The sequence below is a fragment of the Magnolia sinica genome, chromosome 16 (assembly GCF_029962835.1).
Source record: "Magnolia sinica isolate HGM2019 chromosome 16, MsV1, whole genome shotgun sequence".
Taxonomy (NCBI): Eukaryota; Viridiplantae; Streptophyta; class Magnoliopsida; order Magnoliales; family Magnoliaceae; genus Magnolia; species Magnolia sinica.
In genome coordinates this window covers 64,302,754-64,329,792 of record NC_080588.1, presented here as the reverse complement: position 1 = coordinate 64,329,792, position 27,039 = coordinate 64,302,754, and the positions used below count along the sequence as shown (strand labels likewise).

The following is a 27,039-nucleotide window of genomic DNA, read 5'->3' as shown; positions in this document are numbered from 1 at the left end:
ATATATATATATATATATATATATATATATATATATATATATATATATATATATATATAATTTTTTAATTTTAAATATAATATATTACATATAACATAATATATATTCAAGTTGAGCCGAGCTCAAGCTCGAGCTTTGAGCCGGGCTGAGTTTGAGTTGAGTCAAGTCAAGATCCACTATGATCGAACTCAACTTGTTTTCAAAACGATCTGGGTCATTTGAAACTTGGCTCGCCTCGAGTCATCGTTCGAGCCAAGTCAAGTCAAGCTAGATTGAGCCGAGCCGAGCGAGCTTGGCTCGTGTACAGCCCTAACTCCACCATGTAATGTTGCCGTTGTACACTTTGAATGACTCACTACAACAGAAAGCTATTAGGGCTCGTTTGGATGACTAAACTTCCTTTTAGTTGTGTAATCAACCTATCCTTGAAAGTGAGTTCGAGGTGCAAGGTGCTTGCAAGTAAAATCACTTCTTTTTTCTTTTTCTTTTTTTAAGATTTCAAATGCTCTGATACACTTAGCTTGAAACTCACAAAGGACAATCTTGTCTAAACACAACCTTATAAATGAATTACCTGTAACTTTTTATAACTAATAAAACTTAAAGGAAACCAAATGTCCAGTTATGGGGTTGGCACCTTGTTAGCAACACACCTATTCTGTCTATCAAGGGCGCTTATCATTTTAGGACATGAATCAAAAAAACTCGAGTAGGCCATCCACACGAAATCTTGGAATGTGAATGGTATATCATTGAAACCATTTTGGGGCCTCCATGATGTTTATATGCCATCCAACCCTAAAGGGACAAATCAAATATCAGCCTGATAAAAAACATCTATTCGCCCGGTGAAGATTTCACACGGTGGTCATTGTAACTTGTTTTGTATGTTTTGGTGAGAAGGAGAGAGAGAGAGAGGTTCACACATTCATATGGAAACGAGATGTTCGCTCAACCGTGTGATCGCTGCTGTAAATTCTTTATTTTCTATAAAAGGTGGAGTTAGAAAAGAAATAGAGCTAGGAGCAGGTTTCTACACTAGACGCATATTTCTCCAATAGAGGTAAAGAGTTGGGGTAGATAGCATGCAGGTGTAGTGCATCTGATGAATGGGATAGATGGCATAATCACAAGAACCACACATTTCATCTAGAAGTTTATATGGTGGGGTCACCATCCCCAATGTTGTGTAGTCCCCTCGGTGCAGCCCACTTGTGTCATGCGTCGGGCTAGATTCTGGAATGTGTGCATGTGTTGGAGTGGGTTAGATGGCTTTCACACAACATGGTGGGCCCTACAGCTCTAATAATGCATGTGATCATTCCCCATGAACGTTTTCCCTACGTATGACCTCAGAAATGGGACCAAACGACTGGACCAGTCCATGTGATGAACGACTTACATCAAGCACTAGTTATGCATTAGCATGGGGGCGCCAGAGAGTGGTGCCCTTAGGATGGTCAGCTGAGCAATAAAGATCAGAACATTATAATCAGGAAAATAATCATTGCCTACTACTTTCTTCCTTCCACAAGGAGAACATTAATAATCATTTGGCTACTACTTTCTTCCTTCCACAAGGAGAACATTAATAATCATTTGGCTACTACTTTCTTCCTTTCACAAGGAGAACATTCAACGCATTGAAGCCATTCTCCAGTTGAAAAGGTAGAAAATCTAAGCTTACATAAGAAAATGATACACAACCATCACAGCATACTGACGGAACTAGGCCACACTATACAAATGCTAAACCCTAAAACCCTAAAACCCTAGTTACCAAGCACTCAATTTCCATGCATGCGTTTACACATGTTTGACATCTGTCCGAGACAATTCATCAATCATACCTCATTGCGGCAGGCCATGTGGCAAAAATCACAGCATTCGGATTATACCCTATACAGATGGAAGAAGTTTTTGCCCATCGAACGCCAACCAGTGGTTGCCTCCCAGCCGTGGATAGGATTTTCAAAGTATGCCTCCTCAATGGTCCAGTGCAATTGATGAAGAGTCCAGATCTCACGGAAATGCACCAAATGTACAGATATATCCTTACTGAATGATTGATAACTGAGATAATATTGATAGCACTGGGTCCTTTCTCTTCAAGAACAGGACCCATCAAAGAGTAACATGTTGCATGCACCCCCAAACAATGATCGTGGTCCCTTCTCCGGTGCAACCCGTAGGTGGCATCGGTTCATTGAAATTTGGCACGCGATCATGGGCCGAAGCGGTAAGAAGCATCACCCATAAAGTGGCTGTCCATGTAGAGAGCTGCATTCTGAGGATGGAGGCCATCCATAACCACGAATTGCATGTCCTCCGACGGTTTCCAATGACGCTTCCTTTGGTTTATAAACCAGTTATTGATCTGCTTCTGGTCAAGACCCGTAGATTCTGCCAAGGCTACCTTCTCGGTCTCCTGGTCATGGTAATAAGAAAGCATTCATATTCAGTACAATCTCCTCTTGTAGAAAGATGGCACATGAGAAATGAAAGATTAGTATGACTGAGAATGTCAAACAGAGCGTCGATGGGCCCCGTGCACCTAAACAGGTGGCCACACATGCCAGGAGATCCATGCCACGCACTGGGTGGATCCAAATGACCTAGCCCAAAAGTATCTAGTCATTGATCCAGACTTAATGTACATGTGGCAGTCCGCCTAATTAATGGACCAGCTAACCTGATTCTACGCATGCCTGTGTGCGGCTTGAACCTAGCATGAATGAATGAATGAATGAATGAACAATTCAAATCGGTGATTAGCTAGATGTATGAATGAACTGTTAATCGATGACTGGTCATCCCATCTGTCATTTACAAGCCTTCCGGATACGTTGCTAACCTTAACCCCCCCCATACGTGAGGAGGTTAGCATTCCCCATATGTATGCATGGATGTATGTATAAGAATATAACATGATGTACATGCTAAAATGTATAAGGAAATAACAGCAAACTATTAAGCACTATAACATTTTTCAACTGTCAAGCAACACTGTCGATACATCAACAAACTATTTGGATTGTACTACCATGGAGTTGAATGAATTATTTTCTCAAATGTGAGGAGATCCAGTCCACCTGAGAGGAACTTGCAACTTCACACTCCCTATAAAATGCATTACATATGCATCATCATTTGCATGGTTCATTGATTGGCCACAACCATGACAGGTCAGAGACCAAACATTTCAGTCATAGATCCTGGTTAGGATTGTCTGATCATTATGATTTTTAGTCAAGATCCTGTCCAGTAACCTTCGCACAGCATTTCTTAACATGGTTAGGATCATCCGATCATAATGATTTTTAGTCTACAGTCGGATCACGAGGGCTTTCGATAAATGAATGGCTCGGATCATCATAAACACATGCCATGCATGAGGTATGGATATAGTAAAAACTTGGGAGGCTGGCTAGATAGATCTCCCTTCTTAAATATCCATTTACGAGGGGCATAACCTGGCATATAGTGTGCACAGCAAAAGTTTGATGAGGGTGCTTCACAATGGTTAATTCCACAACAAAGGAAGACTAAACTTGATTTTCCTTCTGAATCAATGTGTAATAGAATATGATTGTTCTCCATATGTACCAAAGGGATACGGCAACTAATAATTCGACTTCCACTATTTATGCCCTTCTGATGAATATGGTATAAAGCCGAGAGGTTAACTATATCTACTCCGTTTCTCAAATATCCGTCTACGAGGGACATGGCCAGTGTAAAACATCCATAGGAGAAGTTGTTGGCACATGTGATCACACACGTGGATTGTGTTCAATGCCCCTCTTTGACTGAATCCACAAAAATCCCTTGCTTTCCTTTAGTCTCATGTCCAGCCCATTGAGGTATATATCACCAATAGACCGGGAGCTGTTTCTCACAATTTGTTGAGAGAAATCCGAGCATGCAAAGGTGATATGCAGCCCCCAATACCATCTAGGCCGATTGGTATTAGGGGAAATAACATGAAAAATCCAACTCACTTGGGCTTGTGGAAAATCCAACAAATCTGAAGATCACTAGCATGATGATTGGTGATTGCCTCTCCCAGGTAATACAATTGTTTGCTAATGAGGTGTTTCACAATGGATTTCCAACGCAAAGGTGCATGGATGGAGATTTTCTTGCCGAATCAATGCATGGAATGGAAAATGATTGTTATTGTTGTTCATACGTACCGACGGATATGGCCACTTATAGTGCATCTCCCACCAGTTGAGTAACTTCTGCCGAGCATCCTTAGGCAGCTTCCCTTTCTTCTTTTTCTTGGAAAGCTCTTGCTTAAGACTGCCCAAGTATCCACTGTACTTCTTCAGAAGGTGATGTTTAAGTTCCCTCTCTTCAGCACGTGGATCAATCTCAGGAAGTTCCATTTCGCCCCCGCTACCGTCTTGATCCTCTTCCGACGAACCAACTCCCTCGATTTTTTCATCTGCACAGCTCAATTGGAATAAATATAAATGCAAACAAAAAGCAAGCATTCCCAATAGCTAAAAATGAAAGAAAAAGAAGAAAAGAAAATTTAAATAAAATAAAGTTCTGGACGAATTCCACAAGTGACTTGTGCACTTGCACTAGCCATTGCACACATGAAGGATCCAAGCTGCCGTAGGCGGTCCCCGCAACAAAGATGACTAGCCCCAAAAATCTGGCTGATCTTCTCATCATGGTGCTCGGTATTGTCCCAATATCTTGTGAACATCATTTTATATGTCAAGTTTCAAGTTAGTGAAGGTAAAATCATTATTCTATAGACCTTCAAATGTCATCAACCGTCTAGCTAGATCTGAGGATGATATCCACACCACCCACATAGGAGCCAAGAGCCCTCCATATGAGTACAGCCAGGCACCTCGGAACTCTACAGGTTTCCATACATGCAACTGCATCACACATGGGAGAACAAGATACCCACCTGATGTATATTGTCACGTAGTTCCACCCATGTGCTGACTTGTACTCATCCACCTTGGAGTTGATGAAGACTGTTTTCATTACTTTTTCTAATAATCCACAATCAACTTCACCATGTCTTTTTTTTTTGGGGGGGGGGGGGGGGGTGGGGGGCGGGGGTGGTTACGTTAGTCAAACAATAAGAGATCAAACAACCAAGCACACAAAGAACACAAGGTTTTACATCAAAAAACCGTTGCAAGAAAAAATAATGGCATAAAGCGACAGCGAATCCACTATGATAATCGATGTTTCCAAGAGATGGAAGAGCTTACCGATCAAAGAATACACCCCCGAACACCACAAAAACCCTAGCATTGAACTCCATTTTGCTCACCAAAAGACCCTAAGCACGTTTCAATACCCTAATCATGGTTTACAAACCCTTAAAAAAGGATTAAAACCAAAATAAGAAACAAAACCCGCAATTCCACAAAATTGCGCTAGTCGGTCGATGGGAGCTTCGATTGTATCAAGTGCCATCGACGTCCCATCGATGGGATCGACGCCACCTTTGATCAAATCAAGTTGGACCCATAAACTGTCCAGCAAGCAAAAGCCAAAATTACGGAATTTTCTTGATGGGATCGAGTGGTCTGTTGATGCCATTGACAGACCCAGTTACAAACAAACTGGAGACAACCGATAACACACCTTCGCAATAAAGATCACACATTAGTCATGATTGTTAGAAAGCTACTTAAATCCTTGGTAACAGCCAGCAAATGGATGTTTGCTAATACCACTTACCGCTCCAGCCCCTCCACAAGCTTCCACATGTACGGACATGGCAAACATATGAGATAACTTTGACCTCCAGGTGAACCCACCTGATTTATATGGTCTGACATACCGCCAATTGGCCAGTTCAACTTGTGCTCGTCCACCATGCATAATCCCATGAGGCCCACAAGCAGAGATGCTCAGCTGAGTGAGGCCATTAATCTGTTTACTGCTGTTGTGGATGGGCCACAGGCCAAAAACCAAAACAAATGGATGATCTTGATGATCGATGGGTGGTGTTGAATGAGGTGTTTTCATTCTTGTTTCCAATTGCCCACAATCAACTTCACTAATTGATGGTCAAGATCATCCATTAATCATGTTCTTTTTTTCAAAAATGGCACATCCATAGTAGCAACCACCAGATGGACATCACCCAATCATCTCTGCAAGTGGATCCAATGGGTTGATGCACGATAGCCAAGACAAACAATGCACCTATAATACTGAAGCATAAAGTGTTGTAATTGGAAAGGTTGGAGTGCAGTCCCTCCGTCCAAAACATCACCACTTCATGACAGATTTGAGAAGAATTCTCCCAAAACAATGGTGTTAAAACATCCAAATCAATGAAGTGGTGACTTGGGAGGGAGAACCCACCCTCCAAACCTGTCGGGACTGGATGTGTACCAAGTGGGCCCAAGTAATATAAGAGATCACACACTTGAAAGGAACACCAACAATATTGGATTCAAAGAATGTAGAAATGATAATCAAAACATCTAACAAGAGTGGATGTTGAGTTTCTTATGAAAATAGATAACTTATAGCGCAAGGCTCTGTTCAAGACAAAGGGGTTGAATGTTAGTGCCTCGGTTTTGTCAATGACGTGAACTAGGGTGTCTTGGGTCGGTTGAGCCTCCATATGAAAATATTGAAGAACAAAGAGTTGAAGACTTGAAGCATCAAGGCTGAAGACAACAACAAATCATGAAGTGCCTTGGTCAACCTAGCCTAAGATCCTTTAGATTCCAAAACAACCCACCTATAGATGAATCATCCCATATTGGGAATCACATGAAAGCAAACCCAAATTAAATCAAACAAGACAAAATCAAACGCAAACAAAACACACTAAGAACACGCGAGTTTTATGTGAAAAAACCTACACAAGAAAAAACCACAGCACAAAACAACAAGCAATCCACTATGAAACGATATCATAATAGATGGAAGGACTTAACAATCCGAACTACCTCGAAAACCTTGTTGAAAACTCTAGCTTTGCTCTAGAACCCTTAAGAATGTCTTAGAAAACTCGTGTATTTGCTCACAACACCCACTACATGTGAAATACCTGGTCTCGTAGAGGACATGATATACATCAAACTGTCAACGACGTCGAATAGGGCACGTGAGATATCAGTTGCTTCTCTTCATATGTAGTAGGACATTGTTCTTAAGAAAATCTAAAGTGAATAGCATGGGGTGTGTTAACCAGTTTTGCCATGTCCAGGACATTGTTCTTAAGAAAACCTAGAGTGAATAGCATGGGGTGTGTTAACCGGTTTTTCCATGTCCATACTGAACATAACTAATACCTACTCAATGTATTATGTCTGTGATAACTGTAGCATGCTCCTCTGTCCGTCTCCGTGAATATCTATACCAAGAATTTTCTTTACAACCCCCTGATCTTTTATTTCAATTGTCCATGACAACCAAGTCTTCAATGTATCGATCTCAAACATGCTATGCCTGGTAATAAGTATGTCATCTGTGTACAATACTAATACAATGATTGGTCCCTCATCCAGCGTCTTGTAATAGACTTAATGATCATACTCACTCCAGGTAAATTGTTGACCCATCATAATAGTATCAAACCTCTTGTACCACTGTCTAAGCAATTGTTTCAAGCCATATAACAAACCTCCTCAACCTACAAACTTTATTCTCAGCCCCTTGAACTTCGAACCATTCTGGTTGCTTCATATAAATATGCTCCTCTAACTCTCCGTGTAGGAAAGCAGTCTTCATATCCATTTATTCCAATTCCATGTTGTATTAGGCAACCGGCGCCAATACAAATCTAATAAACACATGCTTGACCATGGGCGTGAAAATCTTGTTAAAGTTAACACCCTCCTACATATATCCTTCCGCGACTAATCTCACTTTGTATCTATCATGTTTCTTCATGTAAATTTACTTACAGCCAATCAATTTACACCCCATTGAAAGCTCCACCAGCTCCCATTTATCATTCTTATGCAAAGAGTCAATCTCTTCATGCATGGCCGTCATCCACTTCTCAGCATCAAAATCATTTAATGCTTCCTGGAAGGTAGATATATCCCCCATCAGGTGTAATGAGGGGGAATACAACATTCGAGTCATCACAGTATCTGACTGGCAATCTATTATCTCTCGGTGGATTTCTTCTAAGAGGTGGTTGCTCCACCCGCTCATGTACCTCTATTTACAGCTCAACTTCAAACTGTGTCTCACCCCTTTCAATTTTTAAGGTCAATCATTGCCAATTTTTCATGTTCCTTGATTTCATCCTTGCGAACCAAAGAATCCTTGTCAAACATGGCATCGCGACTTCAAGTGATTTTCTGATTAACCGGTAGTATAGCTTGTACCCTTTCACACCATCACCATAGCCCACAGAGGTAAGTTTCTTCGCTATTTGGTCTAGCTTGCCCCTCTCAACTGACGGTACATGAGTAAGCGTTGCAACCAAATACACGTAACCTAAGTAGTCAACAACATGACCACTCCACACACTTCTTTAGGAATTTTATAGTCAATTGGCGTAAATGGGACATTCAATAGATAACAAGTTGTATCCATGTCCTCAGTCCATAGCTTATTATCCAATCTAGCATTAATCAACATGCTTCGGGCTCTCTCCAAGTGAAAGTGATTCATACGTTCCGCTACACCATTCAGTTCAGGTGTGTGCCCCATTGTATTGTGACTTATAATCCCAATATATTTACAAAACTAGTTGAATTCCTTTGAAGTGAATTCATCTCCATTGTTTGTCCTAAGAACGTTCAGTTTCTACCATGTCTACAACTCAACTATTGCCTTCTACCATGTCTACTACTCAACTATTGCCTTCCACACCTTTAATGTGACAAATATATTGAATTTAGCTTTTTTAAAAATAAACTCACACTTTACTTAAGTAGTCATTTATGAATGAGCCAAAACGATGACCCCCAGTAGAAACAACGGGCCCCATACATTTAAATGCACGCACTCAAGCAGTCATTTACATACATGCTTTCCAGTCTGAAAAGTTAGCCGCAATTGTTTACCGTATATATAATGCTCACATATTTAAAAATCAACGCTTTTAAAAAAAGGAATCAAGCTACGATCAAAAAGCACATTCATATCGCACTTGCTACAAACGTGTCGATGTGGACTCCACTACAGACGTTGCAACTCCACCTGTTATAGTATTCCCGATATACTTGTAAAGATTGCTAATCCGCCGCACTTTTTTTTTTTTTTTTTACTACGAGTGCCCCTTTAGAAACTTTAAGGACACGATCAATACCAGTAAACCTGTACCCACCTTTAATGCCCTTAGAGAGATGAGATTCTTCCTGAGGTTGAGAACGTATCTCACATCCGTCAGGATACGCTGAGAAGACGTGGTGTGGGGCTCTCGAATCCAAAATCTAGTTGTTACTGAGGTAACAAGATTTGGACGCGATTAAGACATCACCACCATCCACCTCGATTGATTGTGTTGTATTGACCTCCTTCGAAGTATTTTCAGACTTGTCTTGCTTCTATGCCTTAGGAGTCCAATAATCCTTCTTCATGTGTCTTGTCATTCTACAATTCCAGCACTTCATTTTGCCATTCCCTATCAATTTGGATATTGATCGAGAATTCCTATTCAGAATTCCTTCCCCTGGCAACCAACGCATCTATAGAGGTACCGTCACCACAGTCTTTCCTTATCAACTGCTTCTCATCAAGGGCAGAGATGACAGTTTCAACATCGATGTTATTCCTACCATGGATCAGAATGTTTACGAGATTCTTGTAAGATGGTAGAAGCGAATTCGGCAAAATTATGACTTGATCTCCATCTCCGATCTTAACCTCCTCATTCGTCAGTTTATAAAGCAATTCGTTGAACATGCCCACCTGTTCGCTAATATCTGACCTCTCTGTCATCTTAAGGTTGTAGAACTGTTTCCTGATGTACAAACTATCAAGTTTCGTCCATACCCTTGCGGTGGTTTTTTTTATTTTTATTTTTATTTTTTTTATTTTTTATACAGGACATTGTAGAGAACGTTGTCCAGTAGACACAATTAGATTAAGGTTATAGCCCTCTCATCAATTTGATGAATTCCTCATATATGCAGGACGCTTCAACTTACTAAGGAGAGCGTGTTGCAATCCTTGTTGAACTAAAAGGCATTTTCACCTTCCATAGTTCAAAATTATTAGTCCCGGTAAACTTCTCCGTTTCGTACTTCATGTTAGACTCTTTCGTCGACATGTTTCAAATTAGAACTCAAAACCCCAACGTTAGCTCTAAGACCACTTGTTAGGGATCGCGCGGAAGTAAACCTGAATTCAATCAAACAAGGCGAAATCAATCGCAAACAAAACACACAAAAAACACGAGTTTTATGTGGAAAAACACGCACGGGAAGAAACCATGGCACAAAGCGACAAGCAATCCACTAAAACGATATTACAAAAGATTGATGGGCTTACCAATCCGAACTACCCCAAAAACCTTGTTAAAATCCCTAGCTTTGCTCTGAAACCCTTAGTAAGGTCTTAGAAAAATCCTTGGAATACCCTAATCCTGATTGCACTCGATATATATACTATCACATCCGGAATAAGAAATAAATCGCGCATTTACACAATTCTGCGCGCAGTCGATGGGACCTTCGATGGCATCGACAACCATCGAAGACCAAACAAAGATATTGAAACCACCTTTTATAGCATCGAGTAGCATCTCCAAAATTGTTCAATGAGCAACAGGGATTTTTTTTTAATTTTCTCAGTGTCTTCGATCAGAATGTCTATGGAAACTACAGACCATGTTTCAAACAGATTTAAGACATCTGTCACATCCCACATAGCTAAACATTTAACTCAAACACAAAGCCTAAAATAGCATTTATCGAGTGGAGTTTGATCTCATCGACAAACCGTCGATGTGTCTCGAGCAAAGCTACAATCGATAAAGCAAAGATGGCCAACAACGTCCAACAACAACTGTCTGAAAAGCTGGAGTTTATCAATCCTATAGAAGGCATTACTCAATCAATCAAAGGTTCCAATTTCCACCCTTTTCTATTGTTGGCACTTGGTTCCTTTATAAAGGGGACTCGAACCTTGAGTAAATTAATGGGTTTTTGGTACAATTGACGCCTAGGTGATTCTCCACTCATATCCCTCATCTCAAGCCTCTAAACCTATGAGATCTAAGTCATCTTCTTAAGCTTACCATTCTAATGAGGATTCTAACCTCCATTGCCTAAGTGTTATTTTCCTTATTGATTTGAATTGGTAAATTAGTTTTAATTAGGCAAAAATTTTACGTGGTCCTATTCACCCCTCTCTAGGACTTAGTCATAATTCTAAGCTCTGCCAAACTTCCACACATGTCGTGGTAGACGATCCACACAATTTCACCAAATTAATCATTACTGCACTCCAAATGAGAAAATCCATGAATTACAAAACCCCAAAAAGAACCTTCTCCTCCCCATGTAGGGTGTTTTGCTGACTTCCACAGCCAATCACAAATTACTACCAATGTTCCAGAAATCAAAATAAACTCTTAAGAGGGCATTTGGATGCCTATAAGCTCTCTAAGTTGTGAGGTAATCTTGTTTGGATTTAGTTATGAGCACTTACATGTAAGTTGTTTTTTTATGTTTTGATAACCTAAAGTCAATTACATGTAAGAAGATGTATATTCACGTCGAGCAGAGATTGGAGTGGAGAATCATTCCAAAATATTATTACATCTTTAGAACGCTTGACACTAAATATGTCATTTTGGCCCACCTAGGTTAATATTTGAGCCGATTCTTAGGTTGGCGTCGAGATGTGAATGATGCGGAGTTGATCAGAGTCGTGATGAGGAGTCTCTAGACCATCTATTTGCAAGGGGTGAACTAGCGACTCAAGCATGGAAATATTTTTCACCCTTTTTTTACTATTTCCTTCTTCGATGGCCAGTTGGCAACAAGCCACACTTCCTAATAGTGATATGTTGCTTCTGTTGTGTACACCTTTAGTCTTCTGCTTGGTTTCACCCCAAGCTTCATTTTTTTTTTGGAAAATCTAGATCGAGAGAAATGGTCAGCGATTCAATGGGATCTAGGCAAATGCGGGTAAAACAATCTCCCAAGTTCATAGGTGGCTCTCTATTATCTCGTCTCTTCTCCCAAGTTCATAGGTGGCACTTCGGGATTCCTTTAGGGCCTCCTTGTTAATTGTGAAATAGAGAAGTCCCGTGTAGGGTTGGGTGAAGATAAATGTGGTTGGGCAGGCGCACAAAAACATGGGTCCTTCTGGAGGGGGGGGCATGGGTTCCATAGAATTGTAGTGGAGAGTGACTCGAATATGGTGATGGAGGTGTTCACTAATGAGGGTTCCTTTCCTTGGAGTCTCTGGTAATGAAGTCCCGCGTTGATTCCCTCAGGCGCTTAGCAAGTTTCGATTGTTTACGTCCCAAGGGAAGGCAACAGTGTCGTACATGGTATGGCCTACTTGGGTAGTGTTTCATAGTTGAGTAGGATGTTACGGGATGCTTTGGCTCTTCCCCCGAATATTCGTGGGCCCCATTCCTAGATCAGGTGGGTCTGGGTTCTATTAAAGAGGATTGAGGTTCTGTTCCTCGGGGGGTATGGGGGTATAGGATTGGCGGGGGTTGGTCCCTTTTTGTTGTTAAGGGCCTGCCCGAATGTATTCTTAATACAGTTTCTTTCCCCATTATGATGGGCCCTAGTAAGTTTTTAATGGTGGACATTAGTGGTGTGGTGCACTTGAGATTTGGATATGCTTCATTTTTTAGGCCCAAGCCAAAAAATGAGCTGACAAAACTAATGGACAACATGGATACACAAAATAGACATTAAGGTGGGCCCCACAATCACAGGCTCACCAAATCAGGGCCCATTCAAATGCAAGAAAAAATTAGAAGAAACTTGAAACCCTACCACCCATCAACTACACAGCGAGAGAGAGAAGCACACAATGTTGTTGTAAAAGGTGTGCTACAACTTCCTCATTGGCTTTAATGGTTGTTCTGTTGTAATGGTGGTTACAGCTAAGTTATGGGGCCCACCGAGATGATTAGATGGAATTCACTCCAACCCTTAGATGCCATGCCAAGGCCTAGAGCCCAAACATCAGGCCAATCTATGATTCAGTTGAGCCATACTAAGGGAAACTGCTTGGAGGGTGAAGATTGCCTTACACACTGTTTTCAATCATGTAGTTCACCTGAATCATGGATGGGGTTGATTTCTTAAGTATGGGCCTTACATGGGATGACAGACCTATTTCTCTGGGTGGATTTCACATAAACATCGGAGTGGGGCCCACTCGAGCTACTGAACCATTTTCTCATACAATCGACCTAAACTTTGGTTAAGAAATCTAACGAAAGATACACTAAAGATTTAGTAGGATATTATTGAAAACTTTTTTGAAAAAGATTATGGCATCAACCTTTAGGGCACCCTCAATCTAAAATATTCGTAGTTGTCAAATGGGCAAGAGTTGTCCCTCGCCTTTTTTGGATATTGATAAAATTTTTGAATTTCCTTTACAAAAGATTCACTGCGATTTATGGGGCCCCTCACCTCTAACACCTATTCAAAGATTCAAGTATTAAGTGATTTTTGTGGATGATTTCTCTTGGTTTACTTGGATCTACCCATTAAAGTAAATCAGATTTATACGACTACCTCATTAAAATTTAAAAATTAGTAGAAAATCAATTTATTTCTAGGATCAAGATATTTTAGACTAATAGTGGTGGAGAGTTTATTTCTAAACATTTTATTTCCCATTTAAACTTACGTGGAATTCATAGACACTTGTACTATCTTGGGACTCTAAAGCAAAATGGAATTGCTGAAAGAAAACACAAAGACATGGAAGAAACTGGACTAACAATGCTTCTGCATGCCAATCTTCCTATTCAATTATGAGCAAAATAGAATTATAAAAAGAAAACACAGACATGAAAGAAGCTGGAGTTATAACGCTTCTACATGCCAATTGTCCTATTCGATTATGAGTTGATGCCTTTATTCTAACTCTATATTTTATTAACCATTTGCCATCTTCAATAGATGGTTGGGATACCCCTCGTCGTCGACTATTTGGACATCATCATGATTACTCAGGGATCCACAAATTTGGTTGTAGATGTTTTCCATATCTCCATGATCATGCAACACAAACTTGGTCCCCACTCTTACCTATGTGTTCATCGGATGTAACCCTATTCATAAGGGCTATCGTTGTCTCCATCCACCTACCAATTGGGTGCATATATCCTGTCCTGTGGTTTTTTTTTTTTTTTTTTAATCTAAATTATGAAACTTACCTACCTAACAATTCACCAGCTAACTTGTATTATCTTGTGCGGGCCGAGGGCTTAGTGGCCTCTTCCCAAAACTGGACGAATGGTTTAATTGCAAGACCCTAGTGGATACCACATACTATGATACATCCAATTGCACTCTCCAACCCATCAAGCTCAAATCAGGTCCATCGTCCACCTCTTGAGCCACTTATGTTGTCCTCTAATTCAACCAGAATCCCCTCATCTCATACTGTAAACACATCACCTTCCAGATCTGATCGATCTTCCATTGATCTTGATCAATCCACCTCTAGTGCAGGCAATGATGTTGAGCATTCAAATATTGCAACCGATCTGCTACATTGTCAAAAGTGCAACCAGTTCACATGTTTCATAGAGATGGGATGCCCGATCAATTAGTGATTGATCTACCACTTGCTCCTACATAGGCACCACCTACTGCACAATCAATTGTTGACCCCACCAATACTCAATCCGATACTGACGCGACAGAAGTTGCAAGCATATCCATCGCATAGCTATGAGCTCACCCTCATCCACGGCTCAGCCTCAGATTTTTCAAAACCAAAGTCTCTGAAGCCAGCCCTAAAAATCATCTGTTTTTGCAGCAATATGAGAAGAACTACAAGTCCATGGCAATGGTAGGTGGGTACCAGTTCCACACATTACAAATATGAATGTTGTTGAATCTCACTAGGACTTCAAAACTAACGTGAAATTAATGGCTCTGATACCATGAAAACTTCACTTAAACAAAATAAAAAAGTAGAAAAGAGAGCAATAGAGACCAGAAGAGATGAATAAAGTTTAACAAAAAGTGAGAAAACCCTAAGCAAAACATAATTTTTTAGATGAATGAGAGTACAATCATATACAAGCATGACAGTGACATTAAGGGGAAAGTATCAAGAAGAAATTAACACCAACTGGGAAACTTTTCAAAAAATAAAAAAACATAATAAATAGTTTCGGCTTTAGCGTATTTGTCGATCAAGATGATCCCCCAACCTACGATTCTACCCATGTTTTACTCTAAGTACAAATCCATTGCATGGTAGGCCACGTGTGATTGCAGACTGACAATCAAGGATTGTTGATTATTCAAAGTACTGCTGATTAAAACCTTTAGCAACCAACTGAGCCTTAGGTCGAGCAATCATACCATCAATATTATACTTGTGTATAAATTATTTACGTCTAAAAACATGAGTGGAACCAAGTCTCACTGCCTTGCTTGTCAAGAGTCACTATTTCCTCCACTATAGATGCATTTCCAGTAAGGATCTGCCAAAGCATCAGCTACTAGAGATGAAATAGAAACAGAAGATATAGAAAAAGAAATTCTCAAAATGATGTAAAAAGTCATTCGAAGGAAACAAAGTGTTGAATTAGGTGAGCAATATTCAACCTATCCCTTTCTGGGACAGCCAGAAGAGCAATAGATAGATTGCTTGGTCTCAACTCAGGCTCTCCTGATGATGGTCTCGACTCGATGGCAGGAAGGGAACACGCTCTACAATCAGCACAATAAAATGATGATGGACAAAAGTCTTCTCAAGCAGAGAGATGTCCAAATGTGAGTCCACCCCTAAAACAGGAAGGGGTTGTCTTTAAAGGACGTTGCATCTTTTCTAGCTTCATAGCTGATATGCATTTTGAAGCAAGCAAGGTGCTAGCACACTCATACATATTAAAGCAGCAGCTGAAAACCTGCAGCATGCTAGCGCGCTTATAATTTTTAACTAAAAAACACTTATGATTATCTACAGTAAAGGCTTTGGTGCATTTGACTCGGTCCCCTTGTGGATATAAAGCCCATTAAAGTTCGTAAATTATTTGTTGCGTGCTAGCACGCCTTACATAACAAGAGCTTTTTAGCCATAATGTCACTGCCTTTTTTAACCAATTTATCGCTTTTCTTGAATTTGCATACGTTATTTGAATTTCTGACCAGTATCAAGACCGGAACACTTACAATCATCTGAGTTAAAGAATATCCTAAAAAGGCATACTTAACATATCAAGGCCTAATTTATTGTGGTAACCCAATTAACGTGTACAAAATAGACCACGGCCTAATTTATTGTGGCAACTCCCATTGACATGTATAAAATAGACCAACAAGGCCCAATTTATCATGGGAAATCCCATTGACATGTACAAAATAGACGCAACCAAAAACTTTGGGAGGGAGGCTAAATAAAGGCATATTGGTTTGTAAAACTTTTAAAGGATTATTGTTTCTAAGCACGAGAGTGAGGTCTCTACAATTGTTCAAATATTTATTTAGTTGAAAATTAGTTAGACGCTAAGGTGAAAGTTTAGAGTAGCGAGCCATCTTTCCCACACCCTCTATTTATAATAAAATAAACCCAATGGAAGTGGGCCTACGGCCTAAGAAGAACAGGCCAAATAGGCCAAGCTTAGAGTCCCACCCACTTTAACATGGATGAAAAATCACTTCTACTAGTAGAGGATCACTCGACTGGTTTGTCCGGTGGAAATATTATGTCTGCCTAATGAACACTATTGTACAGTTGCCCATTGATTTAGCTGTATCTCACTGGAATGATTTTGGAATTAGGTGATCTTGGCCTCAATGGAAAGCAAACTCAATGAAATTTCAAACAGACTGGCTTCACAGTGTTTTGATACCTCAAAAATGGGCCAAAAGCCACTGGTTAAGTTTTTGGGGAAACGGTTAGGTCGTAGGGCCCACCAGCTTCGTGTAAGGCTTGTTGAGGCTCAAAGTTACTCCTAAGGTGTGTGGGGTTGTGGAAAACTCATGATGAACTCCATTGTCGAATTTGGTGGGTCCAAGAGGGTTAAAAACCCCAAAACAATTGACATTATGGAATTTGCTTGTACTGGTCTAGATGTTCCATGCTTAAGGTAGGGCCCGTAGCTGGTGGTTGGTATGATCCTCCAATGTTAAAGATGCAGATCTGCATGGATCTTAATAATATGGGCTATAGGGGGCAAACATCACATGTGGCCCGATGATCGAAGGCAAAGATTAATCTGATTTTAGATGCCTCTTGCACTAATCATGCATTTTCACTTGAAAAAGGTGTGTGTGTGTGTGTGTGTGTGTGTGTGTGTGTGTGTGTGTGTGTGTGTTATACACACATAAACATATATATACATATATACATATATATGACTTGTTCTAGGTAATAAAATATCTAAACTAAGTGGAGTGACCAAAATTGATGATGTTTCTAGTAGTTGCAATGAGGAAGTAACCATCAAACTGAAGTTTTAAAAAAACCAGATTGCATTTTAGATCCGTTACTTGTTTTCTCGAAAGATTTCAGGGTCAATGACCTAAAAATGAATGCCAATAAAATTACAATTAGGTGTTTTCCACTTTATTAGGCTAATAATTGTCTTCCAATTTGATATTGCACACAAACAAACCCAACAATATTTGCTAAATCCACAAGAACAAATAATGTTTTGGGAAGTCACAGATTTAGTATGGTCACAAGTAATCAGGAATATGCACTAGGAATGGAAGTACACAATAACTAATGGTTTGCAAGAGAATAGTGCCTGGACATATCAATCGGTGCACCTGAAAAAGATTCATTAGCACCTTCGATGTACATATCCAAGCAACTAAATCTCCGCACAATAAATTAATACACATGTTCCTATTATAACAATTGAATTATCCTAGGGATGTGACTTTCAAGAAAAATACACCATGTAATAAATATATTTGCAATCTTTCTTAAACAAATATTTGCAATAAAAGCTAGAAGAACATAAACACTCCTAGAAAAAAGAACAAGGTTTAAGAAAGAAAAAAACTATCAATTTTTCTACATTTAACTTATTCAAGGTTAACCAAAAATATTTTCGCACACTTCTATTAAAAAGCAGTTGTTGCCACTGTTTAAAAACTCGTAAACTCAATTCACTCAAAGTCTTCTCGAGTTGAGCAAATTAGCGAGTCGGGCCAATATAGTCGTGAGCAAGCATTGATAGAGAGAGAGTTTTGGAAATGGAAAGTAAAATATAGTTGACAAGATAAGCAAGTCTAAAGTTGACATAAGCATGGAAGAAAGGAAATCCATCGCAACTGTTTATTTTGCTAGAGAAACAATGAAGGAAAGGATTTTCCCTTTCCTTTAATACCCTTGGCATTTTGAAAATATGGCCATGTCTCCCGAGGAAGGCCAGGTGATGTAGAGCGGGTCGCGGACACAATATGGCCATGTCTCCCAAGGAAGGCTCGATTGAAGGCGAAAGTGATCAAGACCATCAAAACCCTAAATCAAGCGTATCTTGCAAACCGAAATGAGTTAGTCGACATACCATATATGATTTTGGGGTAGGAGAAGCTACTTTAGCCAATCAACCCACTACGACAGGTTGCCCACGCCGAATTTGCGAGATTCCATCTGATAGACGGTCAAAAATCCTTTTTAATTTCATTTTTACTATTTATGATAAGTTTTAGTCCGATCATAACTCTTCATCCTTTGAGCTTTAGGATTTGTGCCCAACATGAAAATGGCTTTAAAAATTTTAGGAGAATAACATGGTTAGGCCAAATAGGACACTATTTTGGCAGAAAACCATGAAGTCTAGTAGGAATCATGACAATCTATAAATAGCAGGTTTACTATTTACAGTAAATCACGAATTTTAGGAGTTTGAGTTGGAGTTTGATTTTGAAACTTCTTCCTAGGTTTGGTATCACTATTTAAAGGATTTTAAATTCGTTTTTATCGGATATCAATTAATTTTTGAATTTTTTTGAATTTATTTCTATTTTTCTATTTTCCCTTGTTGATTCGAGGAATCTCTGTGAGGAATCCAGAGAAGCTCCGTGGATTTAGAGTAATTATCCCCTTGAGGAAGACAGTGGTCGACCTCATCACGTCCATCCTTGCCTCACCACCCCCCTCCTTTGCACTTTAAAAATATGGCCAACGCAGCTTCTAGTCTTAACTAATTAGTTGGGTTGGCATTACATTATTGTCATTTTTGGAATCCTTGCATCCCCAGATTTTCTATAATGGAATGGTTGAGGGCTCTCAGATTCTCAAAGGAAAGACATTGTTAAAGATTTCGTTCGTTTGATTGGTCAGATGTTTGCTTGCAAGAGGAAAAAATGACCGGCTTCGGGTTACTCATTTCAAACATGACACGTGGTGTGGAAGCAATTTAGCTCAACAACACCCAACTTCGGGTTACTCATGTCAAACATGACATGTGGTGTGGAAGCAATTTAACTCAACAATACCCAACTGTTTTCCTTTTTACCTTTAGCACATGGGCATTTTCAATTAAGAAATACTTAAAATTTTAAATATGTTAAAAATACATTAATAATAATAATACAAATTTATAGATTTGAGATCAAGCAAATTTGACTCCTACTCGTTACAAACACTTTTTGTTTAAACGAGAGAAATATTATTGAAACAATGAGGCAACTATACAGACACAATACATTCGGGCAGACCCATAGCACCTAAAAAGAGGCTGGGCCAGCCTATCATAACCTCAAACCCCTACAACTGATTACCTCTCCCTAACTGCCCCAAGACCCGACTGGTCTAGGATGAGCGCCCCACTTCTACTCATTACAAACACCTGTATATGTACCTAAGCAACATATGTTGCCATTGAAATTGACTAGGTCGTTAGTGGTATCCCTCGTGAGGATCTTAATGAGGATAACACAAGGAACTCATCCTCCTTAAGCGACCATGTAACTTTAGGTGAAAATGTCATGTGATATAAAACAGTCCCTGACATTTGTAATGACTACATCCACATCAGAAAAAATATCTGCAGTTTGAGGAGACAATTTGGTGCACAAAATATTTAGCTCGGAGCTAAATTTATTCCCCCAATATTCCTTCCATGCTATCTGAATAAAATATAGCCAAATGTGTTGAAATGGATATGATGTTGGCCAATGCAAGCGGGTGTTTTCTATCATAGTATATTTTCCTGGAAGTTCCAAACAGCACCCTAAATAATGACTTTGATTCCCAAACAAGAGTGAATAACTACCTTAGATTCATTCTTTTAGATAAGTCTACTATGCGTTCCTCCTCTTGCTATGAATGACCTAATTCACTTGCATGGCAATCTTTCGAAGGGGCACTTATGACCACTGAAATCTTGTTTGGGAATTGCAGTAGATGTGGGTTACAACTTGTTGGACAAATTGTGCAGGAATGAGAGGCGATATGGCTGCAGGAGTGGTGAATTAATAGTTTTCAAAATGTTAGGTGCAAGAACCTAAGATTTTGAAGAGGTAGAGAGTAGGAATGACACCTTAGGATGAAGGTTCATGCACTAATATAAGTGATAGGAAATAATGTGGAAGAGCATACTTTCCAGCATCCCACCCTTTGGCATATCCTTCATCCTACCGTTGGTGCCAAGAAAGTACTGCTACTTAATTATCGCTTCTAATGTACTCCTTTCACTTTGGCCATTTGCCTATTCTCTATTCCCTTTAGCCTTTTTTTTAAGAAGTGCAAATAATGCTTCTTTTTTCCGAGAAGGCCAAGATTTATTGAAGGAGAAAGAGCCTTACAGAAATGCACATTCGGGGGACCCAAGGATCAAAAATACCCTGGGACCACCCATCATATACCCACAACAGAAAAGCCTAGACAACCCTAGAACACTACAGCCCATTCCTTTATCTAATGTTACCTAGACCCACCCTATGGAGGAAAAGAATACCCCTGGTAGATTTTTTGACTTTCATTTTAAAATTATAGGAAACTCGGAAGAATTCAAAATTCCGTAGTGCCCACTGATGTAAAATAGGTAGGCATGGTAGGATTTTTCTAATAGATATTTAGATAGTTTGAACATGCTTTCTTGCAATGGAAGTACTTGAACCAGTTCACACTCCATGATTATGTGATCATTCTAATGCAATTGCATTAATATCATCGTGTGTCCACTGCATGCAAGGTATTACATAATGGCATCAGCTAACATACAGACGACACTATACGGCCCTATAATAGCCCCCTTTTCTTGTGGCAAGGGATGTCATAAATTACTGGTAAATTTCTAAAAAAGTGTGAGGATCCCAAATATGTAGTCTTTTTTCTCTTTTTTTTTTGACATGTATTTAATGATGTTGTAACTGGCCATTCTTTGGTAAGAATACTATCTGTTGGCAGTGTCAACTTGACCTATTGAAAGTTGACCAGATATGTTCTAATGGAACAAAATTCAAGCATGATTTGGTGGATTGGGGCCCATCACATATATATACGAGAAGATGAAAAAAAAAAAAAGGAAAAAAAAAATGATGGTTTGCTACTTTTGATATTTCCCAGAATGGTAGGTCGACTTCAACTCATGGAATCCTACACAAATTTTATGTTTTGACTCTCAAATTAGGCCTAGATCTAGTGTCAAATCAATTTGAAAGCTTCCTTCATGGTTAAAATGAAGAAAAAAGTGAGAAAAAAATGGCACAATTTTCAAGATCGGGCCTTTATATATTGGCCTGTAGTGGCCATATCAGCTCCATAATTGTGCTGATATGGAGCATATCAGCCTGTAACAGCCAACATGGATTGATACAGGCCATTTTTTCCATCATGAACCCATTCAACCCCATATTCATAACGGGGGTGACCATTTCCTTACATATAGGCCATATACAACCTGTATCAGCCAATACGGTCCATTTTTTCTTAACTCACTTATTCACCTCCGTATTGTGTAACAAGGATGACTGCTTCCTTTACCATGACCATATGTGCTAAGTACACAGATGTTAAAATTACAACAATGATATTAGAACTTGGACCTAAAGATGACAACAAAAGAGCAATCCTTGTTTGCCACTACATGGAGCAGTTAGATGGGCTATTAACCATTTCCAATTTATACCAAATGATGATGAAGTGGACTTAGCATGGCAATAACCACTAGTTTTAGTCCTACAAGTTTAAATGCATCCATGGATGCACTAAGGATTAAGGAAAATAATGGACATTTAGATGTTGCTTGGGACATGCCATATACAAATTCTAGAAGATCATGGATTCTAAGATTTCAATTAGCCTAATCTAAGCTGTAAAATATCATAAACATCCCTAAAGGAATCTGTACGCAAAAAGTTCAACATTGTAGCAACCATGGAAGAGCATCTCCTAACCATCAAATATTGCCAAAACGTCCCATTCCATGCCATGTTCTTGAAAAGATATGACATATACAAGTAAAACAGTCAGGTCCTTGTCACCAACATCAATCATTCCATGGTAATGTAGCTTGAGTTACCCAAGTTTTTCTAAGTGTATCATGAGAGGCTCCCACTGAAGGCTTTCTTTCCTTCTTCTTCTTTTTTGTTTCATTTTCTTCAATCACGTCATTACTTGCAGCACATAAATCAATCCACGATGATCACCAAATTAAAGTATAATAAATAGGCAACCAAATAAATAATATAACCCACCATTTCTTGATTTTTGCATGTCATCCTTGCACAGTGGCCATGCTAATCTTCTCTTTACCATTCCAATTTTCAAGGATGTCACCGAAGAGAACTAGTGATTAAGTCAAATCAGTAATATAACCCACATTCCTTGGTCTTTATACATATTTTGCTGATCATACAAAATATGGAGGCCCAAGGGTAAATGGTGATTAAACCAAATCGATAATATAACCCACATTCCATAGTAATTTCTACATATTTCGCTGATTAAACAAAATATAAATGGGGACATTACACAGACATGTGGATTTTTACTCTATAAAGAATCATAATCGCAACAATCTCCTATTAGGCTGATGATTTAAAATGGCATCCAATGTTCTTCGCTTAATAATCTAAGCTTTTAGAATAATAAAATAAATTAGACAGCTGAAATTAAAAAATGAAGAAGAAGAAGAAATAGATGGAGTGGGGTTGTTTTGAATGAGCTCATTGAGCAAGCTTTGCTGCCCCATGTGGCTCATGAGCATTTGCATGGTAAGTTGATTGGAACCGTCCATCCACTAACTGCCGGTATGGGCATGCCCATGCCCAAAGCTCATGCTGAACAGTTGACTCCGAGCACCGATTGGTGAAAGTGAAAGTAGACAATTGAAAACAGCAATCTCGATGGTCCACATTTAACTCCACCGGTATACAGGCTGCATCATCCATTCAGCAAGATCTTTGGATCTTGGCCCATCCAGACACGCAACAAGGATATCAACGGTTCGGATCACCAAACCATCTCTCCATGTGGGCCCCATACAGACATGCATGCTGTATGCGTGAACTATATATGGATGCTGCGACTCTCGAGGCACAGGGCATTGGAACCCTAAAGAGCTGTCATCGATCGTAGAAAAAGCAGCGACGACTGTGTGCACTCCGTTTCTCTGATAAGAGGAGAGGGTGAGAGAGAGAGAGAGAGGGAGAGCTACTACTGTAGCCTCGTGAAGAGTTCTTCTTCTTCATTTAACGTTAATTCCGGTCAGAGATTCGTCGTTGGAGAAAACTCAGAATAGAAGTATCGCATCATAGTAATAAAAAAAGGTCTGCATACAACCCAGAGACCTCATCTGTATTCTGTACTATTGGGCTTGCACTGTACAAAGTTAAGTGATTTCTAAGGGATTTTCTTCTCTATATAGAGCAAAGTTGATGGAGAAGAAAAACTCACAACATGAAAGGTTCGTGAGAGAGAGAGAGAGAGAGAGAGAGAGAGAGAGAGATTTCACCTGAAGAGAAAACGCGGACAGATCCGGTGCTTAGTGAATTTAGCTGCGATTCTATTCTTTTCATGAAGTCCATGGCTTCTTGCAAAGGCCTTGTTAGTTCTTCTCGGTATTTCACCAGCATATTACAGTAGGCTTCCTGTCATTGAAGGAAAAACGAGAGAGAGAGAGAGAATGAATTTTTATAAAGAACAAAAATTGAGAAGAAGAAAAGGGAACATTTCGGTTTGCTTTAAATCAAAGTTAAAAAATCAACGACAGCCCAGAAAATTCAATTAAAACTCTAAAACTACCATGAACTGGTCGAGTTCGGGGTCTGTTGCAGCATTGCTGCAGTTGATTGAGCGATGCCGTGCTTCAAACTCTCTCCCGATCGCCGTGAGGCGGGCCACTACTTCCGGTGGAGCTCCCACCTGCATCAATCAAACCCAAATGCAAAAGATGAAAACAATCTCTTCTATATTGAATTTTCCCATTCATCTTCTTGTATATATATTACCTTTTGGCAGCCCATGTATGCTTCCAAAAGGTGAGAATATTGCGGGTGGGATACGATCTTCGCCTTGATTGCATCCACATCGTTGGAGCTTCCATTCCCTTGTTGTTGTTGTTGCTGCTGCTGCTGCTGTTGCACTGGTCCTCTTACAACAAAAGGGTAGTGGAATTCCTGCTGTTGCTGCTGCTGCGAAGAGCTCCCTTCCATCTTCACTGCAAGAGTAGGAAAGCACTCACCTGACTGATGGTGGAAAGAGCCTACAGGAAGAGACTGCTGCTGCTGCTGCTGCTGCATGGAGGAGCCGCTGCTGTTGCTGCTCTGGACATACACAGAAGGATTCGGTGTATTCGCAGGGACAGCATATATGAAACTACCTCTATTAGTAGTATTCTCGTTCAGATGAGAGTAATCATCCATTTCTTAAACGACCCAGATGAGGAAAACCGTTGAAAATCTAGAAACAAAATCACCCAGATGAAAAAAAACAGTTGAAGATTTGGAAAACCCTAATCAAAAGATCCAAAACCCAGGAGAGAGAAAGATGCTACTGTTTCAAGGCATTAACCCTAGTACAGTAGACAGGAAAGCAATGGAGTTGGTGGATTTCCTTTCTCCTTCTTCCCATGTTGTATGTGAGAACGAGAGCGGGACGCGCGATTGGAGTTTTGTCGCATCCTATAAGAAGAAAAGGAGGATCATAGATCGCCCGTTTCTTCCGGGAGCCTATCTTAAGTTGCTGTGTGTGGTTTGCAGCTTTTGAACTGTCCTCTGGCCCTTGCGTAGTTAACCTCGCATACAGAGCGTAACGATGTATCTCACCTCGGTGGGGCCCACCACAAATTCCCCGCGAAGAGGACTAGGAACTGGATTCGCGGGACCTATGTTCACACGCGCGAAATCCCTTGTCAGGATTACTGCGTAAAAATGAAGCTGCCGCCACGAGAATGATAGAAGGCTAGGAAATTCACCAACGGTGAAGATTCGATGGATGTTTGTCGTAGTACATTGTCAACCTACTGAGCGAATGGCCTGCTTTTCAGGGCATGTTCATAGTGGCCTGGCAATGAATGGTCTGGGTCATGCACACTTGTGTAAAGGTGACACGTGCGAAGTGAGGGCCCTCCACCAACAAACTCGCGCGAGTATGATGAGATGGGAAGAAAAGATGGAAGAGAGGTGGCAGGATTGATTGGAGATAAGGGGTGAGATTTTTTCACGGACGCTTTACAGCCTCTCTCTCTCTTGCCTTTTGTACAGTCGCGAGCGAAGTTGTCTGCTTCATTATTAAATGGAGAAATGCCGATTGAACTCGACTGACTGGACTTTCTTCACACGTCCTGGCATACGTGTGCGAGATGGTAGCTGATTGGCTGGTGTGGGTGCGTGTCGTGAGAAGACGAGAGCTGACGCTCCTCGAGCTCACAGTTGTACGAACGGTTCAAAGGACATCAAAGTTACATGGGCCCTCAATAATGTATTTATCATGTCTACACCATTCATCTATTTATATACATCATTTTAGATATTGATCCCAAAAATGAGTAATTTCCAAGGCAAAATTGCAACACACTATAAATAGCAGTGGGACAATAATTCTCACCGTTAAAACATTCGTAGCCCGTTTACTTTCCAATTAATCTGTTCATAATGTCATACAGAACTAGATGAATAGAAAAAGAAAAAACAAATATTATATTGATCAAAAATTTCTGTGACCCTAAAAAGGTTTTCAATGGTAGGCATTCAATTCTCCACTGCTTTTTACGGTGTGGACCACTTGATTTTTGGATCTGTCTTATTTATTGGCTTAAGCCTTTCGACGAGCTCAACAAGTGGACGGACGGTTTGGATATAACTCATGCCTCATGAAGGGACCTAGAGTACTTGATGACGTCAACACACCAGCCACGTCGATGGTGTGTGGTATCCCAGCCAATCCGCTTCCGCTGGGAACGGATTGGCTACTCCCCCGACACCAACCCCGTGGCTGGTGGTCGGTGCTCTGTGGGGCTCATAATGATGCATGCGTTCCATCCATTCCTTTCATCCATTTTTACATATAATTTTATGGTTTGATTCCAAAAATGAAATGTTTATAAATCTCAGATGAACCACACCACATGAAAAAAAAATAGTGATTGGATATCCACCAGCAAAATCCTCCTAAGGCCCACTGTACTGTTTGTTTGACATCCAATATGTTGATTAGGTCATACAGGACTAGATGAAGAGAAAAAACAAAAATCAGCTTGATCCAAAACTTTTATGGCCTCAAAATGTTATTTAATGGTTTATGCTCATTCAACACTGTTTCCTGTAATGTGGTCAACTTAAGATTGTGATATACCTCGTTTTTGGTCTCGTACAGTAAAATGATCTGTAAAAATAGGTGGACGGCATGGATGACACACATACATCATGGTGGGGCCCACAGAGCACCGACCACCAGCCATTGGCTGGTGTAAGGGGAAGTAGCCAATCCGTTTCCGCTTCCGCTTAT

The 27,039-nt window shown here is 40.0% G+C and overlaps 1 protein-coding gene and 1 non-coding gene across 2 annotated transcripts; both read right to left on the bottom strand.

The window, feature by feature from the left end:
- Positions 1–1,492: 1,492 nt before the first annotated feature.
- LOC131229100 (homeotic protein knotted-1-like) lies at positions 1,493–25,316 on the bottom strand. The gene is made up of 5 exons (XM_058224969.1): positions 24,543–25,316; positions 24,337–24,456; positions 24,047–24,182; positions 4,197–4,450; positions 1,493–2,428 (listed from the first exon to the last, which is right to left on the bottom strand). The coding sequence occupies exons 1-5, from the start codon at positions 24,954–24,956 to the stop codon at positions 2,225–2,227; spliced, it is 1,128 nt and encodes a 375-aa protein (XP_058080952.1). The 5' UTR covers positions 24,957–25,316; the 3' UTR covers positions 1,493–2,224.
- LOC131229977 (U6 spliceosomal RNA) lies at positions 22,776–22,879 on the bottom strand. The gene has a single exon (XR_009163709.1). It is a non-coding gene; the product is annotated as a U6 spliceosomal RNA (small nuclear RNA).
- Positions 25,317–27,039: the final 1,723 nt, after the last annotated feature.

Excerpts from the sequence above, each read along its gene's own strand:
- LOC131229100 (XM_058224969.1), bottom strand. The coding sequence starts at position 24,956 with ATGGATGATTACTCTCATCTGAACGAGAATACTACTAATAGAGGTAGT. Across the intron at positions 4,451-24,046 it reads TGTCCGCGTTTTCTCTTCAG|ATGAAAAAATCGAGGGAGTT; the intron begins GTGAAATCTCTC and ends TGAGCTGTGCAG. Across the intron at positions 2,429-4,196 it reads ATAAGTGGCCATATCCGTCG|GAGACCGAGAAGGTAGCCTT; the intron begins GTACGTATGAAC and ends TACCATGACCAG.